The sequence below is a fragment of the Lissotriton vulgaris genome, chromosome 11, assembly GCF_964263255.1.
Source record: "Lissotriton vulgaris chromosome 11, aLisVul1.2, whole genome shotgun sequence".
NCBI classification, from domain to species: domain Eukaryota; kingdom Metazoa; phylum Chordata; class Amphibia; order Caudata; family Salamandridae; genus Lissotriton; species Lissotriton vulgaris.
The window spans coordinates 865,017,465-865,038,337 of NC_141699.1; the positions used below are offsets into that span (position 1 = coordinate 865,017,465).

Genomic DNA, 20,873 nt, shown 5'->3' on the forward strand with positions numbered 1-20,873 from the left:
GTGTTCTTACAAGAAGAAAAAATACTAAAACCTTCTAGAAAATGTTTAATGACTGGTATCTTACAGAGGTCCCTTTCTGTATGCTGGTATTGCTGCTAAATGGACCTTAAGTAAAAAGAATTTTAGTGTAAGATGAGCTAGGTTCAGCAAATAAGGAAGGATCACTACTTCTTTGATGTGATGTGGTTATGGCGTAGCTTCTAGCACCACCATAAAGGCAACACCTCTTCTACTTGAAAGAGTTAAAGACTCTTGCTGACGTTCCATTTCTCCCTTTTTTTTAGTTCAACCCACTCCTCTGTTTCCTTATCTTCCCCTGTTTTCCTCCCTTCAATTGTTCCTTCTCTCTGCTCTTAATGACCTATGCCTTTTTCCTTGTCCTTTCTGCGCAAGGCCAACTTTCACAAACCAAAACATCCACACACTAGAGGAACACAACTGACACAGTAAATATGACACTTACACCGACTAGGTTCAGAGTAATCTTCCTCCTAGTACTTCATGTCCCCTCCCTCACAACACTTCACAACGCACTCTAACATATTGTAGAGTACCAAGACATTAGTCCATACATCACAAGAGGCAGTACCAAAGCCCATCCACATGCTGACAATATATGATAACATCACAGCATACATTTCGATTTTCCACTTGGGGACCACCAGCCACCAGGCTCACTAATACAAACACGCCTTTTTGGTAACTTTGCCCTCATCACATCTCATGCTCATCAGACTGCTAGACAAGAGTACCTCACAAATAAAATACAACCTTTGCCATACCCAACAACACAACATATGCCCAAACCACATGCTATGACTACATTCCCCTCCTAACCTCGTCTAATCAACAATCCCATCTTCATTCAAAACCAAACACTTTAGACCCACAGCAGGAAGATTTCCAAGTGGCCAAAATACATTTCACTCTCCAAAATAGAGCACAACCCCCAACAGACTATACCATTCGGTCCTTAATACAAACAGTCACACGATAAGCACCCGACCAAAGCTCTATGCACCATCCATCACCAAACCATATCCCACACAATCTGACAACTCCACCCCTTATACTACACCACACAACACTGTACCACCCACAGTGCTTTACAATGCTAACCACATCATTACACATCTCCTGTAAGTTTATGTGTATGTATTATTTGCATTCCCGGGTTATTTGCACGTTTTCCATTGTATCATTGACCTTGAAAAAAAACACACCAGCTTTTTGTGCCTGCATTACTACTGTGAGGCTGCTGTATCACGCAGGGTACTTCCACTTGTTGAGATAACAGGACTCTGAGAATAAATCTGATTGGGTGGACCAGGATGTTGCATTTCAGGTTCTAGTTATTTTGGGGGCCCCGGTGGGAGTATCCTAATCACACATTAACCCAGCAGCAACATCTGATGCAGGCATCGCTCTCAGCAGTCTTAACACCAACAATCTCAGCTGACATAGCTGGGGAATGTTATATCCCCGTATAAAGGCAGATGGGAGTAATCGAGAATAACTCGAAAATTCTCATCACATTGGAATTGCCACATCGGGGTGGCCAGTTTGGGGGTATTTTACTCCTCAGTCATATGTAGTTAAGGGTTGAGCAGTTATCAAAGTATCCGTGACATCTTACAAGAAAGTTGACCAGATACCATTATACGAAGATCGAGTCATTTTTGAGCACCTTGGCACCTCACATCCGAATGGATTTAACAGAAGTATCAGATGCCAGATTAAACTCAGATGCCAATAAAACCCAGATCCTAGTGGACCTGTTGGGGAAAGGAGGCTTACATGCTTCTCCGCTGCCTCAGAATCTTCCACCTGGAAAGACATGGCCGAAGTATCTTAGTACTGAACTCGTAAAGGAAACATTCATTGAGTCCACCCACTCATCGACACTGCAAGGAAGAATGCATGAGTCTTCCGCATGAGTCTTCCGCCAGGGTTGGTAGGATATCCAAGCAGATTATAGCAACATAAAATAAAACACCGACACGTGCAGGTCTAACTTAGGTAGAACACATCCGAGGTCCTCAAAACCACCCCCAGAAGGTGACCTCTCGACACAGGTCACCCTTCACCGACACACCTTTCTAACCACAAATGCAGGCACCAGCTTGAAACAACTGATATAAACGGCTAAAATGCGACATCACTGGCAGGTGCATGCTATACAAATACCAAACAACATGGCATAACATATCGGAATTTATGCTAAAGCAACTTTTTCCAAGTCATCTATAGCTCCCTTCATAGTCCCTACATTATTGTAAATGTTTTAGGTTGCATGCCGCACACACGCAGCTCTCTTAAAACTCACATATTTTTTTGGTGAAACTCCATGATTTTCCCTTGCACAGTCTCCTGGTGAGGCAGGTAGTGGTTTTTTCTAAGGTGTTCTCGGTCTCCCAGCTCGTCATAATCACCAATCTCGGCTATGACAAAGAAGATAAAGGAAGTTAATTACTTACAGAACAATTGTGAAATGAGCAACCAGAAGTAGCTTTTAAAACTTGCACGTTGTAGAACTGAACAATACTATATTTATATGGTACTTTTTTTTGGGGGGGGGGGGGGGGGTGAAACTATAGAGCCACCAAGTGCTCAAAGTGTTTTATCCTGGAAACATGTATTGTGTAACCTAGTGATGGTCTTAGTCTTCTAGTGTTCTAGAAGTTTGCCCACAGGACTGGGTCGGTGCTGCCAGGGGAGGAGTCTTCGGGGGTTGTTCCTGTAATCTTAATAAACCCTTCTATCAACTTATACGTGTGTTACACTTCTTAAAAATGGGGATGAGGGTGGTATGCTGGAAGCTGTGAAGGAAGGTGTGGTTGGAACTCAAAGCCCTGAATTCCCTCTTTGTGCCGGATTTGTAAAGCCCACATCAAGTCTTGGTCTGAGCTAGTCAGCCGTGAAGCCCTACTTAAGCAATATGATGTGTACAGTATCTACTACAACCACCATCCCTGAACAGCCTGTTACGCAGACCCAAATCATGAATCAGGTCACTCCGCTCAGAGTCATTGTAGGTTTTAATAAACAACACAGTGAACTACGGAGGATCATTAACAGTAATTGGCCGATCATTCTCAATGACCCTGTCATTGGAACAACTCTCCCCACAAAACCATCAATCACATTTAGCAGGGCTCCTTCTATGAGGGACAAGCTGGTTAACACTAACCCTGAGGTTATTGAAAAGACCACTTGGCTGCAAACCAACAGTGGGTTCTTTAAATGTAAGACCTGCAAATCTTGTACCCACGGGATCAACAAGAAATCGTATACTGATGGTTTTAGCCCCAAGGAACATCAGATTGACAAAGTACTCACGTGTAAAACGGTGTATGCCGTCTATATCTTGGAGTGTCCATGTTCACTTAAATATGTAGGTAGTACCAAATTTGCTGTACATAAGTGAATCCTTCAACACCTTAGGGCTATTACTAACCAAGATAATACATATCGTGTGGCGAGGCATTTCAGAGAACACCACCAAAGTAATAACAAAGGCCTTAAACTTTATGTAATTGATGCAGTAAGTGCCAGCAGACGGGGAGGCAACAGGGAGTCAAAACTCCGCAAGTTGGAAACTTAATATATACTCAAACTCGACACTAAGCAGCAAGGTGGGCAAAACATTACAGAGGACTAACATACTAGTTTGTATTAGGTTAGAAATTATTGGCGACTTTTTATCCATGTGTTTTTATACATTAGGTATTGTCATATATAGTTATTTTAACCATTTGATAATATTTATTGTTTTATTGATAAATGTGTTCTAATACTTATCTCCCCTACTGTTTTCAGCCACCTGGCTCATTGCGGGCATACCCTTGTAGCTACATGGGAATTTTGAATATGCGAAGAACTATATCGATATGATGGACCATGATTGAACTCTACGAAGACTATTGTTTCTGGTCCTATGCATTATGCATCTATGAAGTGTTTCTGGTTTGATTGGATTATTATTCTCATTGTATTACTGGATCCCCATCTTTCTTGTTGAAGCTGCTCAGAGTCACTGTTCAAGTTATTGATTTTCATGAGTTGGGTCAGGTATGACTGGGCTCAGTCTACCGATTGCCTTGATTGTATTATGTGTTTCTATTAGTATGCACTTTAGCACTTTATTATTGCACTGTATAGGTTTCAGTTGCACTTTTTAGTTTTGACATGATGCATTGCAACTGTGGAAGTAAAGAGCATATTCTTACGGAATTTAACCCGAAATCTAACCCAGGAAGGTCAGGATGTAAATATATGCTATTTTGCACATGAGATTATTATATTGATTTTTCTCTTTGACTAATTCTGCACTTTATTAATCTGTAAATGCTGATTTTAGTGTGCTGATTATGATGTTTTAGCCTTTTCCCTGACTTGTATTTATATGGATATTTACATTTATTTTTATATCTATATTTATATATATGTTTTATATTAGAAACTATATATTGTACCCATTTGCTGCTCAACTTTTACTCTGCCTTCAGTGTTTATGCCATGTGACCTAAGAATGTGTATGCATGGGCACTTTAAATATGGGTTGTTTATACTCACACTGTGACATGTAAACAAGGCTCCTTGGAGCCGAAACGTTATGGCGAGACGAATTGGAAGTGCACAAATAAAATAACTGCATTTGGAAACTTTGGTCAGTGTCCGTACCTTTTGAGCTGTGGACGACTAGCAGAGCACAGGATTGACGGTGTTATATATATATATATATATATATATATATATATATATATATATATATCCTACTGGCGGTCGCCAGTAGGTAGCTATAGTTAGAACCTAGTTTCCATAGGAAAAGCATTTTTTTGATTTGCTAATAACTTTGGCGTCGTTTGACGAATCTTCCTGAAATTCTCCAAAAAAAAGTCTATCCAGGTCAGCTCCTATCCTGAAAGTTTGGGGGTGATTCGTCAAGCGGGGGCTGAGAAAAAAGGGGGGTCCCAAAAGTTGTTTTTTCCATGTTAATTTCTATAGGAAATTTTGAGACAAGCTACAGCTTTAACTGCTGAACGGAATTACCCCAAATTTGGCAGAAAGGTAAAGCTGGGTTCAGAAAGCGACCTTTTTTATAAATGGTGTAAATCAGTTCAGCAATTTTTGAGAAATTCAAAAAATAAGCGTGAAAAAAATAGTTTTCCCATAGGAAACTTTGTGCAAGGCTACAGCCGAAACTACTGAACGGAATTACTCCAAATTTGGCAGAACGGTAGTGCCTGGGTCAGAAAGCGACCTTTTTAAAAATGGTGTTTATCCGTTCAGTAGTTGCTGAGAAATTAGAAAAGTAAAAGTTTCGATATCTGGGTGGAGCCTGTCGAGTGCGGGAGCTTCACTGTGATTGGCTGCTAGCACTCCAAACCAGGAAGTGGTGGCAGCCATCTTGTGGCTCGGTAGAAGCGAGTCACCCGTAAACGGAGAAACAAAGGTATAAAACAAGAGAAGGGGGGAGGGTAAAAAAACCCTGACCCCCTAGGTCTGCTCAGGGGGACCCAGAAGGACCCCCGGGGCCCAAAAAAATCATTAAAAATAAATAAATCATCAGCAAAAATGTGCGCTGGGGTCGCGGGTTCTCGCGTTTCATTTTAATGAGGCCCTTGGGTGGGCTAGGTTCGGGGGGTATTTCTTAACAAATAATAGCAGAGGCTTGCATGGGTTGCGGGGATCCACGCAGCCCTGGGGCTTCACTTATCTTGGGAGGGGGGGTTGCGTGGCCCCCTCTTGTGAAGTCTTCTATGTGCTTGTAACTTTGGCGTCGTTTGACGAATCTTTATGAAATTATCCAAAAAGTTTCTCTTTTTTTGATTAGCTCCTATATTGAAAGTTTGGGGTTGAATGGTGAAGGAGGGGCTGTCCCTTTGCGACTTAGAGCTGAGCTCTCCCTCTGCGAGCCAGCACGCTGGTGTGCGTTTGCAAGCCAATGGTCCGTAGCTCACACTGTGCGAGTCGAGCCAACGGCCCGTAGCTCTCCCTGTGCGAGCTGAGCCCACAGGTCGCATGTGTCCCTCTGCACGGCTGCTCAACTGCCTGCAGGTCTCCCTGTGCTAGCCGGATCGCAGTTGTCACTCTGCGAACCTTTGGTGGGAATATAAGGCTGCTCTAAAAAGAGCCCTTGTGTTTATTGGCTGAAGCTACATATAAGTGCGGATGAACAGCTTCAAGTTCTTTAGAAAAATGTGATTTCCCTGATCAGTGAAGTGTACTCCCTCACTTCTGTAGCTATCAGCCATATCAAAACGTATGTTGTTGTTGCAGATCGACCCCATTCTATGGTCTCTGAGGTATGCAGACACAGCTTTGTTGACATTCTTCCTAGATTTTTCAATCTGAGGACAAAATTGGTTTGACCATTTCTACTTCTGTCTTTGGCATATATTGGAATATACAAAGACAGCTTGAGGCAAGAGCAACATCAATTGTCGAAAAGTGTCCTTCATTAGCATTTGCAAACCTACCCCAGTCAATGTGCCTAGGTCGTTACCACCACAGTGCACAATCATGTGGTCATGGTGTTGGAGATGCAAAAAGGTTTTAACCAAAGACAACAATTGGTGCCACTTTAATCCTCTTTGTCCAAACCATTTAATGTCCACATTTTGTAAACCTAGGTCTAAGTCAATACGTCTCTGTTCTGCATACCTCTTGCACCAGAAAACATAGCTATGTCCTGCGATCCACACTAGCATTTTGAAGGTATGGCTGGGAGGATTTGATAGATGTCTGTAGCTCATGCAGTCCGTTTGTAGAATAAGAGATATGTTTAAAGATGGGAACTACTTTTTCTTTTGCCATACAAAACGATACCTGATTGGGAGATGAAAAGCATTATTTTTTAAAAGTAGGGTGCACATTTGTTTTGTGGAAAAGCATCTTTGTGGTTGGTTAAGAAAAAGCAGTTTAAACATGAAGTAGATATCATAGGATAAAATTTGCTCAACTCAACCACACCTGCTACTTGCATTTGGAAGAACTGTTCGTACTTAAAACAATCGTGAACTTTTAATCTGCGCGTGCCGTTAAATGTTCGAGAAAATGTTGCAAAAAAAAAATTGTTATTTTTAAAAAAAATCTGAACTTTTAACCTGCACGTGTTGTAGAAAGTGTGTTGCACTTCTGACTTCTATATGTCCTTGAATATTAAAAAAAAGTGTTTATATGGAAAATTAAAAAAAAATAGAGCAGTTTTGAAACCTAAAAGAATCAAGGAACTCTTAATTTGTTCATTACATGTATTTATGTGTGGAGCAGCAAAATTATAGACACAACAGCACCAGGAAGAGGAAGAAGCAGGGAGTGGGGGGACGGAGGGAGATGGGCACAATGGCACACATGCACAATTAAGTAAATGTAAATGTAAATGTACATGAACTTATATAGCGCAAATCACCACTGGTTTCTAAGCGCTTGCTTAGGGAACCCGTCCTGGTATTCCCCTGTGAGATAACCCCGGCAGGGTATCCGCAAGGTGAAAGCCAGGCATCCCGCCACGAGGGGCCGTTGTGGAGATTAAGCAAGCTATTGCCCAGAGTCGCAGAGTGTGAACCCATTAATCGAGTAAGCACAGGTGCGAGAATTGTCGAGTCCATTGACATATTAGGACTCAAGACCCCGCCGAGCCGGGAATTGAACCCTGGTTCCGGGCTGACCTCTGCTTCCAGGTCTGCCTCCTCTAACCAGTGAGCCACACTTCTCCAGCAAAACTATAGACAAACCATGGTCAAAATGAAACACACCAACAAGGAGCACAAGTCACACAATCCGCCAACATCACACCACTGAACGAGCATAGAAGTGAAAACCACACTGCCTGAAAGGGAGAAGGGTGAAGAAAAGCTCACATGAAGTGACATCTCACACACATAGGAAGCAGAGTACACCAACATGCAACACAATGTTGTCCAAACACAAACATTCGCAATCGAACACAGGACACAAATGCACTCGCCTATGGCGGATAAGCGTCCAAAAGCGTCAGTACGAAAGAGGCACATGAGAACGCATAGATACAAACCCACAGTCCGGATGGGGTAGCAATTCACGTTAGGCAGGAGTCTGTGCCACGAGGTGGTAGGCCCCTGACGGGCACATCAGCTTTGGGTGGCACTAACCCTGTGCAACTTAAGTGCGCGCCACGTGGTGGTAAGCCCCTGACGGCCACATGAGCTTCAGGTGGCACTAACCCTCTGCATCTCAAGTCTGCGCCACATGGTGGTAGGCACCTGATGGCCACATCAGCTTAGGATGGCACTAACCCCGTGCAACTCAAGTCCGCGCCACATGGTAGTAGGCCCCTGACGGCCATACAGTCTGCAGATTGGCAGTATATGCTTCGTGTGGGATTGTGGGATATGTCGTTTTGAGCACAATGGAACAGGTAGCCAGTAACTGCAACCCAGAAAGAGCGCGTTTTTTAAACTGAGTGGGCGGGCTAACTAGGAAAGTTTTAAGGCGGGAGGATCCAGGGAGAGTGATCGTCAAGAGTTTTAGCCGTCAAAGATACGGGAGGTTCTTTGTACAAGTTCAGTGCATGTACGTGAAACAGAACGTAATGATTTTAGGATTTGGGCTGATTAATTCAGCTTAGTGGTTTGCCAATGCACGATAAATAACTCGCACCACATGCTTTTTAAATAAGTGCCGGTTAAAAATATGTGTGTTTGGTAGAATAATAGAGGTCGTGCGACCATAAGGGAGTTGTCAGCAGCTAGGCAGACTAATGAAGTTTAAAGGCTGGGTAGATGTGCGACACACAACATACATTTAAATGCTTAAAAAACGGGTTTATTAGCATGAGAAGTTTAATAGCAAATCCCTCGAGTATGTTGAGAAGAGAAATGTTTAGCGGCAGCCCAGAATAATGATTGTTACAACTATGATATGTTTATAAAACGCAACCAGTAAACATTAAAGTTTACATATCCAGAGGAGGCAGCGAGGGTAGGTTCATTTACTCGTTGATAATTGAGGGGTTAACATTGACACCTGTTAGAGTATCAGGAGGAGTTAATTGTAAAGATATGTTAGTGTTGTTTTGTGCCCAATTGTCAAGGTAACAATTTATCAACTGAGTCTTGTTATTGTTTTTGTATTTATAGTGACCCCTGAAGAAGTGCAACTATGCACGAAATGCATTGGGTTTTTTAACAAATAAACACTGTCCTGAACGAAGAACGCTTCATTCGTGTTTTCACTGAAAGGTCTGGATGGACATGGTGGGAACATTAGAAACCTGGACAAATGGCATGATCAGTCCGAGTGAGGAATATGCTAATATATGGAAAGACTAGTAATGGAAGAAGGATGATTAATTGGAATGAAATATGGTATACTTGATGGAAAATGTGCCAGAAGGCATTATGACGCTGTGCGACGGATTGGCGCGAAATGTTGCTCCAAATGGTGTTGTGGTAAGCCCCTGACAGCCACATGAGCTTCAGGTGGCACTAACCCTCTGCATCTCAAGTCTGCGCCACATGGTGGTAGGCACCTGACGGCCACATCAGCTTCGGGTGGCACTAACCCCGTGCAACTCAAGTCCGCGCCACATGGTAGTAGGCCCCTGACGGCCATACAGCTCAGTGTGCGACTAACCCTCTGCGCAAGTCTTCATGGACTCTTTATGATTCATAGCCGTGGAGCGTCTGCCATCCAGTCAGCACCGGCAATAAAGGATGTGACGTTGTCGATCCATTATATCTGCGAGGTCAAATGGCCTGTGACGTATGTGCCGGATGGGTGTGGTGTGTGTGCAAACCTGCACTCAGGAAGTGGCCGTAACATGTTGACAACTAGACCACTGACCTGCACACTATAGCGAGTACGCCTGCGAGAGGTACCTATGTGTGTGTGTGTGTGTGGGAGGGGGGGGGGGGTGAAAGCGTGTTTTCTCAATGGACTTTCCAAAGGAAACTTTAGACAAGGCTACAGATTAAACTGCTGAATTCAATTACGCCAAATTTGGCAGGGGGAAAGGTCTTGGTCCAGAAAGCGCACTTTCGCGCATTAAGTTTAAATATAAAAGAAAGGTCTCGGGGCAATTTAATATAGCGGAGCTCTGTCTGTGCGAGATAACTCTTTCAGGCTCCCTCTGGCCAACATCACCACTTCGCAGTTATGCCGTTAGAAGCCATTTCGTTGGCTCGCAGCTCTCTACCTTTGCGAGCTAGTACGCTAGTGTGCCTGTATCTTTGCGAGCAAGTACGCTGCTGTTCCTTTGGGAGTGGACGGCTTGCATTTCTTCCTCTGCGAGTCGAGCCCAGGGGCCGCAGCTGTCCCTCTGCGAGCCTGGGTGCGAACTGTTCATAACTCGCACTACACAAGTATTGAAAAATCATTTTGTGATTAAGTCCGACATCTGTCTGAGGCATTTCTGAAAAGATACTGGAGTTCTTTCTGTGAGAGATACGCCTTTCACGCTGCCTCTCCCCACATCAGCAGGTAACGCACCCTCTTCCCACATTACCAACATACCCCAAACAACCTTCTAGAGCCCGGAACTGTCCCTGTGTGGCTGTACAAAGAAGAATCTTAGTAATGTATAGATTTACATATAAAACATTTTATTTAAAGAAAACAACAAATAAAATTTAAAGGAGTCTGGTGCTGTGGTCGCTGCCACAAAGTTGGGGTCACTGCCATTCAGGACTCAGGACACAGTTACACATGTGGGATTGGCTAGTGTTAAATAGGGTTATTGGCACCAGAAGCATTGAGACTGTGTGAGCCTGTGATGATGCTTGGTGTGGACGGGCCGCACTGGGAGCAATGTGTCTTACCTACTGGACTGCGTCATGAGCAATCAGGACTCTAGCTGAATTGTGAGGCCTGCTGACCGTAGTGTAGGCCAGCGGTAGCAGTGAGCAAGGGTCCACAGCCACGTGCATAAGTTGGTGGCCCCACTGGCCTGCGTAGTGCAGGTTCAGTGACACCACATGTCGCCGGACTTCCATATGCAAATACCCCTAACTCATCGAAGGGAGTTTGGTGCTGTGGTCGCTGCCACGAACTCGGGGTCACTGCCATTCAGGACTCAGGACACAGTTACACATGTGGGATCGACTTGTGTTAAAGAGGGCTAGCGGGACTACGTGTCGCCGGCCTTGCATATGGAAATATGCCTCAATGATCGAAGGGAGTCTGGTGCTGTGGTCGCTGCCACAAAGTTGGGGTCACTGTCATTCAGGACTCAGGTCACAGTTACACATGTGGGATCTGCTTGTGTTAAAGAGGCTTAGTGGTACCACGTGTCCAAAATTCGAATTGCGAACTCTGCTGCCTGCAGTGAAGACTGGTAATGAGTGTTCGTTTGCACTTGAAAATTAATTTAGTGATTCTACTAAAGCTATAACTGATATAAAAAATGTTCTAGAAGAAAGGATACTAACAGGATATTATGTAGATTTGAGGCCTGTGATAGTTACTTGCCTAGTGGACTCTGCAGTTAATGAATCAAGAAATAATTTGAATTGTAAGCCCTACTGAGCGCAGTGTAGGCGTATCATGAAAAGATAAAATACGTATAGAATACACTGACAAAGAGTTGTATTTTCTGAGTACAATCTTCTTGTTAGAAATTAGCATTTAAAATTCGAATTGCGAGCTGTACTGCCCGCAGTGTAGACTGCTATTGAGTGTTGGTTTGTCTTGGAAGCAACAGCTGGAACAAAATAAGATTGTCCAACTTCAAAACTCTTTTCCAATAATAAAGATGCATGGGAGCAGCTTATCCAAGGCAGTGACTCCTGCACTGGAGGTTTTGAAATACAAAGTACAAGCTGCGTCATTGTATGGCGCTGAAATCTGGGGAACACAATGTGAAAGGAGCTTTGAAATGGGGGAAAATAAATTTATTAGACGAGTGCTGGGGTTGCCAGTGAGAACACCTCTAACACCTATTTTAATGGACCTAAATTTTAAACGTACAGATCATTATGCAGTATTAAGACCATTATTATTTTGGGTACGGCTTTGGTCAACTCCTGAATTGACTAGTTATAAGATGGTCTACAGGAGATTATAGGAATTGACAAGAGTAGGGGTACACCGTGGATAAAACATGTCTCTCTTTGGTTTGAGAAATTGTGGTTGAAGCATTTTTGGGAAACCCCGACAGAATTAACTATGCATAGTAAAAAATTACTAAAAAACGTTTTTGGGACGTATAGCCAGAACAATGTGTTGCATTGTGCGAGTAATGGCATGTTAACAACTAAGTTTCTTCTTTACAAGGAAGTAGCCACTTTCGAACCTTTTATGGATGAGATACATTTGCCACTGGCTAAGGTCTTGTACATGAAGTTCAGATTCGGTGTCTTAAATATTAACGCAAATACATCAAAATGGGTATCAAATAGTGATAGAAATAGTAATGAATCTTGTGAATTGTGTCAAAATGCACCAAAGGAGAACGAATTACATGTTTTATTCTTCTGTCCTGTGTATGGTAAACCGCGGTTCAAATGGAATAAAACCATCTGCAATAATTTGAATATTAGAATCTGTGCAGAGGCAGAAAGAATACTGAAGACTGATACATCCCAAAAAATAGTTTTCAGTGTTAGTAGGTTTCTATTTAATGTGAGTTTAATAAGATCAAAAGCTGGATTAAGATTATAATTATGCACATGCACTTTATTCCTAAATGCTAAAAAAATAAAAAATAAAAATCAAATCATGAAATTACTTCTCTAGCTTTAAAAACATTTGCATATGTATGCCATGTAGATAGCGAATTTTATAAATCATGTTTATGTTTAGTTATAGAATAAGAAATATTGACCTTTGTACAAAGTGCATCACTCTTTTATACTCTTATGCCTAGGTTTTAATCTATTTATATATTTTAATAAGATTTGTTTGGTCGGAAAAATATGCTACTGATTTGAATTACTAAGCCCCGAACATGAAGCCGATCGACAGATTGTATTTATATATTTATATTTGTTTTTTGTATTGTATAATTGTATATGTGTGTCGTGCATCTTTTATGGTTCTGTTTCAAATGAAAATAAAGAATAAAGAAAGAAAGAGTGTTGGTTTGCACTTAAAGATGAATTTGGTCATTGTAGTAAAGCTATAACTGAAATAAAAAAAGTTCTTGAAGCAAGGATACTGAAAGGATATTTTGGGTTTAGGACTGTGATAGTTACTTGCCTACTGGACTCTGTAGTTGCATATGGAAATATGCCTCACTGATCAAAGGGAGTCTGGTGCTGTGGTCGCTGCCACGAAGTTGGGGTCACTGCCATTCAGGCCTCAGGACTCAGTTACACATGTGGGATCGGCTTGTGTTAAAGAGGGTTAGTGGGAATACGTGCCGCCGGCCTTGCATATTGTAAAATGCCTCACTGATTGAAGGGAGTCTGGTGCTGTGGTCGTTGCCACGAAGTTGGGTTACTGCCATTCAGGACTCGGGACACAGTTACACATGTGGGATCGGCTTGTGGTTAAAGAGGGTTAGAGTGACTACGTGTTGCCGGCCTTGCATATGGAAATATGCGTCACTGATCAAAGGGAGTCTGGTGCTGTGCTCGCTGCCACAAAGTTGGGGTCACTGCCATTCAGGACTCAGGACACAGTTCCACATGAGGGATCGGCTTGTGTTGAACAGAGTTAGTGGTAGCACGTGTCGCCGGCGGTCCATATGGAAATATGCCTCACTGATCGAAGGGAGTCTGCTGCTGTGGTTCTCTCACGGAGTTGAGGTCACTGCAATTCAGGACTCAGGACAGAGTTCCACATGTGGGATTGGCTTGTGTTGAAGAGAGTTAGTGGCACCATGTGTCGCCGGTCTTCCACAGTGTAGGCCAGAGGTAGTGGTGAGCAAGGGCCCACAGCCATGTGCCTACGTTGGTGGCCCCACCGGCCTGCGTAGTGCAGGTTCAGTGGCAAAAGGTGTCGCCGGTCTTCCACAGTGTAGGCCGGAGGCAGCGGTCAGCAAAGGCCCACAGCCACGTGACGTTGACTTGAGCTGCACAGTTGGGAGCATTTGGTCTTCATAACCCATTATAGTCTCTTAAACAATTTGCATTGGCACTAATCTTGAATTGTGAGTCCTGCTGACCGTAGTATAGGCAGGAGGTAGCGGTCAGGATAGGCCCACAGCCACGTGGCGTTGAGTTGAGCTGCACAGTTAGTGGCACCTGGAGCATTCAGCGTGTGCGCACCCTGCGATGATACGTGGTCCCGGCATGCCCCACTGGGAACAATGCCTTTTTTTCTAATTAATTCTGCCTTGATAAGGCCATGTGGCGATGACTTATGGTGCAGTGAGTTAGTGGCACCTGAAGCACACAGCGTGTGCGCAGCCTGTGAGCATGCGTGGTCTATGCTAGCCGCACTGGGAGCAACGTGTCTTGCGTACTGGACTACATCATCTGCAATCGCCACTGCATCTGAATTGTGAGCCCTGCTGTCCGCAGTATAGATCGAAGGCAGTAGTCGGTACAGACATAAGTCTGCGGTGCTGTGCCGCTGGGTTCGCAAGGGGCCTGTGTCAAGGAGCACCGCGGTCATGGCGGCAGCCACGTGCCAGGGTGAGGGCCGCCGCTCTGGCAGACTCTTTGGCCTTCCCACAAGTGAACCACGCCTAGACACTCCGCTTATTTATTCATTCTCCTACGCTGGAGTGGCGTACGTTGGACCAGCCCACTCTGCTTCCGCTTCCAGGGGGGGACTACACAGCTACATGACCGAGATCTTCCCCACTGCCTGAGGTTACATGGTTGCGCCCACTGTGCACAACACTACAAGCATCAATAGTATATGTCCACATGGAGAGATTTGTGCTTTGCATAGTGAGGTCTGTACAGCACATCACCGCTACACTTGGTATTGTGTGCATATTATTGATGGGTGACTTGCCTCCCACATACTAGGTTGCCACATCTCCCAACATTCAGCTATTGTGCGGCTGAATGGGCCATGTTGTTTTGGGAAGGTCCGTTGTCCTGTTTTGCACTGCCTCAGTGGTAGGAGGGGGGTGGTCCGGGGGGGAGGTTCTGGTGGTGGTGGTGCTGGGTGTTGTGGCCTTGTAGGGTGTCGGAGCTGCATGATCAGTAGCTCTATCACGTGTTGGTCTTTAGATGTGGCTGTGAGTTGGGTCCAATTCACGCTGTAGACAGTCGACTTCCTTATACCAGTTAAAGTTTGATGTTAATTTCTTACTGCTAACTCGGCTTATAGCCTGCTTTTTGGATCGCATTGCAGATTTGGCTGGTTGTTGTAAATATGGAGAAGAGGAGTTTTAGGTTTTTTTTTCCACGGGAGTGCTTACTTTGCATATCATTAGCGTTAGTTGTGGCTCTCGTTTGTAGCGATTTTTTGGGTGGAAGGGATCATTGGAAAAGTGGTGAGATTTGCAGTTTTTTTTTTTTACAACAAATTTGATTGAATTTTCCATCCAAAGGGGGAGAGCCCCCAACAAATCACATTCATACAAGGCAATGAACATACGTATGTTAGGTGTTGCCGAGGGTATCCTTTCGGGAAGCTATAAAACAGCCACCCCAACAGCCCCCACCACCCACCTCTCCCCATCCCTGCACCATCCAACCCGCTTGAAAGACTAAACAGGCATAAATATGTATGAGCACATCTCCGCGCCAACCAATCCACGAGTAGGAGTGGAACCTCACGTGATGGTAAGCCTGTCTATGAGATCTTGATTTGTGGGCATGTGAGACATCGAAAGAGCAATACCCCGATACTTGGCCCATGCAGCCCAGATTTTCCCGTGCTTCTGCGGGCAACCCCTGGCCTGAAACACCGCCACCTCGGCAGACATGCATTTATCCAATGCGGATTTCCAGGCCGCCACCCCAGGGGGGAAGAGGACTTCCTTGCTGGGCAATGTCGCGCTTAGCCAGTGTGAGCCCCAGGAATAGAAGGTGTCTCTTGTAGATGTTCCCTCCTATATCGTCAGTACTGTGGAGGAGGGTCAGGCGCGGATCGTCCGGGAGGCCCCACCCCAGTACCCGCCCCAGGCAGGACAGCACCCCGACCAAAAATGACGCAACACTGTGCAACCCAAGACTGTGTGTCGAAAGGATCCGTCATCTGACTGGCATCTGAGGCATGCGAGGACGAAATAACTCCCATCTTCCAGAGACGGAAGCGGGTATAGTACACCCGATGCATGTACTTGAACTGATTCAGTCTGTAACTAGATGACACTGCTGCGCCCCTGGGACTAGCAAGAGCCTCGGTCTAGTCGTCGTCAGTAAGGGTCGGTATGTCAGCTTCCCAAGCCGCCCGTGTCTGATGTAGGTTCGTCTTAGTGTGTGTGGTCAACGTCTGATAAAGCTAACGGATCTTGTGTTCCCCCAGGTCACCCATCAACAGTCTACCCTCCAGGGGATAGAACTCAGGCAAAGTCGTAAGGTCTTTAATCAGGGGAGAAAGAGAGGGCCGAAGTTGGAGATACTTGTGGAATTGGGATTTGTATAGGTCGAACTCCTCCTGCAGCCTTTGGAAGGATTTAAGGGTAGGACCGCGCATCACGTCGCCCAGCGTTGAGATCCCGATCATGTCCCACCGGCGGAACCCAGGCAACGCCGCGACCGATCGGAGGCACGTGCCATGCCCAAGGAGTGTCTCACACGTCAGCATACCCCACCAACCCATAGACTTCGAAACACTTCTCCATATCTGAATCACAGTACGGCAGGCCGGGAGGAGGACGTCCAGGGCAGAGGCACTATACAGGAGATCCAGCAGTGAATAGACCTCTAGGAAGAGCCGCTCCACAGCATAAGCCGAATCATCCTGCGGATTATACAACTGTTCGTTGATGACCAGCAGTTTGGACGCCCAGTAGTAAGATCGCACGTCTGCAGCCGCAATGCCCCCACAGTAAGTAGATTGGACGCAGTTAGCCAGAGCCACCCGGGCCGCCCCGCCATCCCACAGGAAGATGTTCAGGAGAGCATTTACTTGAAGAAACCAGGACGGAGGGATGGGATAAGGATAGTTTTGCAATTTGTATAATAGGCGCGGCAAAGATACCATTTTAAAAATAAATCGCGGGCCTGCCGTAAAGAGACAGGGGAAGATGGGACCATACAGTCGTCTCCTCCCGGACCGCAGGAAGCAGAGGGGCCATGTTAATCGACCACACGGAGGTGGGATCCCTGGTGATATAAACACCAAGGTATTTAAACCCTTCCCCAGCCACAACTAGCTGTGAAGCCCAGTCCTGACGCCCCTGCTCCCCACATATTGAAAAATGCGTTGATTTAGACGGATTGACTCGGAGCCCCGGCGTCTCGGCAAACACCCGGAGTATTTCCAGCACTCTTGGGCCCGTGACCTCAGGGTCAGAGAAAAAGAATAGCGCTTCGTCCGCGCAAAGTGCGATTTTATCTGTGTATTCTGGGGACCAAACTAGACCCTTATATATCGCATCAAGTCGTACCCAAGCCACCAATGGCTCGATGGCCAAAGCAAAAAGGAGCGGGGACAGAGGGCATCCCTGCCTTGTCTCCCTCCGAATAGGAACGGGGTCCGAACGATACCCGGCCACCCTCACCGAGGCCATCAGGTCGGTGTAGAGGAGTTTAACATACGCACGAAAGCGAGGACCTAGATTCACTGCCTCCAGCAGTTAAAAAAGGTAAGACCAGCCAAGGGAATCAAAGGCCTTGTCGATATCGGCCAGTAGGACCGCGGCGGGACGTCCCAGGCGGTGGGCCTCCGCCACGGCGTTATGCGCGCAACGTATGTTATGCCTGGTGGAGCGACGCGGCATGAAGCCCGACTGGTCCGGGTGGACAAGATCCAGAATATAGGTGCGAAGGCGATCAGCCAACACCTTCCCCAGCAGCTTCGGCTCAAAGTTCAACAGGGAGATGGGGCGATACGAACCGGGGTCCTCAGGCGGTCACCCGGTTTGAGGAAGACCACGATTTAGGCATGTCACCAGTCAGGAGACAGGATTTCCTGCTCGAGGGCCTAGTGTAGTGTCCTGAGGAGGTGGGGGCCAACGGTCCCCATGAGAGGGCGTAGGAAGTCGCCGGAAAACCCATTGGGTCCGGGTGCACGGCCCGGGTGGGTGTTGGTGAGGGCGGCCTGCAATTCGTCAAAAGAGATAGGTTTATCAAGAGCGTCCCGCTGCTCATCGGATAAACGCTTCGGAGGAATATCAACAAGGAAGGCATCTATGAGCGAATCCGTTAGTTCGTCACAAGTATCGTATAGAGTGGCGTAGAACTCTGCGAATACCTGCACCACCCCCTCCAGGGAGGAACACAAGGCGCCGGAAGATGATCGAAGTACTGGGACCTGCGTCGGGGCGGACCACGCCTGGCAGAGTCTGTGGAGCATCTGGCTGGATTTATCTTTGCCAGCCAAGCCTCTTTGGCATTATTCGTAAGCAGATGGCGCAGCTGCTGAACATGAAGCAAATTGCGGCGGGCACTACTTCCCGAACCCCTCACCATCGCCTCCTGGAGGTCGCGCTGGCACTCCTCCAGCTGTAGCGCCTGCGTCAACCGACGTTTCCTCTCCCCGTGCGATAGCGAATATACACCCCACGTATAGTGGGCTTAAAGGCTTCCCACAGCGATATCTTGGACGTAACCGACCCGACGTTCGAGGCAAAGTAATCAGCCGTAGCACGATGGAGCACCACCTTGTATTCGGGATCTCGAAGCAACCATGGCGACATGCGCCATCGATAGGGGGACCTGCTGGTCTGCAAGCGAAGTATGAGCTGGGTGGGTGAGTGGTCCGACAAGCCTCGGGGGAGGATGGAGGTGGATCTGACCCTATGTGTGTAGCTATGCGGGAGGAAAATGTAGTCTAAGCGAGAGGGTGTGGGATGTACTGAAGATACATATGTGTAGCTAGCCTCAAGGAGGTGAAGGGCCCCCCATGTGTCAAACCAGCCCAAGGTCTGTGCCAGGCTATTAAGTCTGGATCTAGGGGGAGGGAGCAGTCTGAGGCTGCGCCCGCCACCTATCCAGGAGGGCCATAACGTCATTCCAATCTCCTCCCAGTATAACCAACCCGTCGGGGAGTTCTCCCCAAAGCCTCGTCAGTCTGTCCACAAACGTCTGGTTAAGGGGGGGTGGGGCGTACACACTACCAATCGTAATCTGTTCCCCCGCTAGCGTACCTGAAACGACAGTAAAGCGGCCACCAGGGTCCCGCCATTGTCGAGTAACCTGGAAGGGGACCATGCGGTGAACGAGTATCGCTGTGCTGCGGGCGCCTCTAGAAAAGCCCGAATGATAAACCAAGTGGTAGCCAAATCTGGAGAGGCACGGGCCTTATTGCCTAGCAGCTGGGTCTCTTGAAGGAGCAGAATATCTGCAGAGTAGCGCTTGGCCTGGGTCAGTACCGCCCCTCGCTTGACCTTATTCAGCAGGCCCCGTACATTCCAACACAATATTAAGGTCTCCCGTGGGGACATCGCTAGCTGTGTGTGTCGTGAGCCCTATATGGAGCAAAGCGCGGAAGTCTGTGCAAGCGTGTGGGTTGGTGTGGTGCAAACAACATACAAACTAACTGTTGACACCCCACCTCTCCTCTCCTCCCACCACCCCCCACCCCCTATACTTCCTGGAACATGGAGTATCTGTTGTGGTAGAGTCCCTTCCAGGTCCTCCAACGAGAAGACTGCAGCAGACCCTCCAAGGGATCCCCCCCACCACCCCCCACCCATGAACTTAGAACAGGAGGCGAGTCTAGTCCGACCCAGCCAGAGAAAGTGTAGCGGTCCCTTCAGCATATCGTCTGGGCACAGAGCGAGTCATCACCACCGGCACCAGAAGGGAGTAGAGCAGCCAACAGAGGCACCACCCCAGAGTACCTCACTCCGCTGCAGACGTCTTGTCCTGGGATCGCCAATTGGACCGGGAGCGATGCCGTCGGCGAGGTGCATCCCCGCCCGGACGGCCGCTCCGGAGTGAGTTTGGAGAGGAGTCCGAGTCAAAAGGCGGCTGAGTGTGCGGCTTGAAGTGTTGGTGTTCATCAGTCCAAGCGAAGATCTCCTCAGGGGTATCAAAGAAGTAGGATTTGGATTGAAAAAGGACTTTCATACGGGCTGGGAACATAAGAGCGTAGGAAAGATTTAGGTCTCGCAGTCGCCGCTTTGCAGCCACAAAGGACTGTCGCTGCTGCTGGACAACCTGGGTGTAATCAGGAAAGGCCATGATGGGATGGGACTCAAAGACCATTTTCTCCTTGTGTGTTCGGGCAAAACGCAGAATGGCATCTCGGTCTGCATAGTTAAGGAGGCGAGCGATGAAAGGCGTGGGCGCTCGCCCGGCGGCGACTTCCGAGTCAGGGCTCGATGCGCTCTCTCAACCATAAAGCAGGATGAAATGTCCTCAGCCGGTAGCTGCGCCCTGAGCCAGTTTGAGAGGAAGTTCCCCATCGAGGATCCCTCGCATCCCTCCGGAAAGCCTACTGGGCGAATGTTATTGCGGCGGGCCCTCCCTTCCGCGTCCTGGGCCCTAGCCGCCAGCTCCTTGGAAACCATGGCCAGTTTGTCGACCTTCTTCTGGAGGGCAGACACGGTATCTTCCACTGTCGTAACCGTCGTCTCGGCCTCCCTGATCCGTCCACCGCCCTCCGGAGATCCTGGCGGAGGAACTCCACCTTGGACCCCACCGCTCCGATCTGAGCCTCCAGCGCTGTGCTGGACTGCGCTATGGCCTCCAGAAGCATCGCCGTGTCCATGGAGACCCCGCCGGCAGCCTCCCTCCCGGCCGGGACGGCCGTGGTGTATTGGTCCAAGGTAGGCTGCTTATTTTTACCCATGGTGGGGAGGAAGGTCCACTCACTGGCCGTCCGGGCAGCACAGTCCGTGAAGCAACCGAATAGAAGGAGTGAGGCAGGCTCTG

General features: G+C 47.0%; 1 protein-coding gene across 2 annotated transcripts in view; it reads right to left on the reverse strand.

Moving 5' to 3' along the window:
• The window catches only part of FARP2 (FERM, ARH/RhoGEF and pleckstrin domain protein 2), a 1,631,776-nt gene that overhangs the window by 1,088,429 nt on the left and 522,474 nt on the right, over positions 1-20,873 (reverse strand). For both annotated transcript variants that reach the window (XR_015300958.1, XM_086944011.1), the window contains exon 7: positions 2,327-2,441. Coding sequence is in view for 1 of the 2 variants with exons in the window: in XM_086944011.1 (XP_086800137.1) it covers positions 2,327-2,441 (115 nt within the window). In the remaining variant the exon portion in view is untranslated. The remainder of the gene's footprint in view (positions 1-2,326; positions 2,442-20,873) is intronic.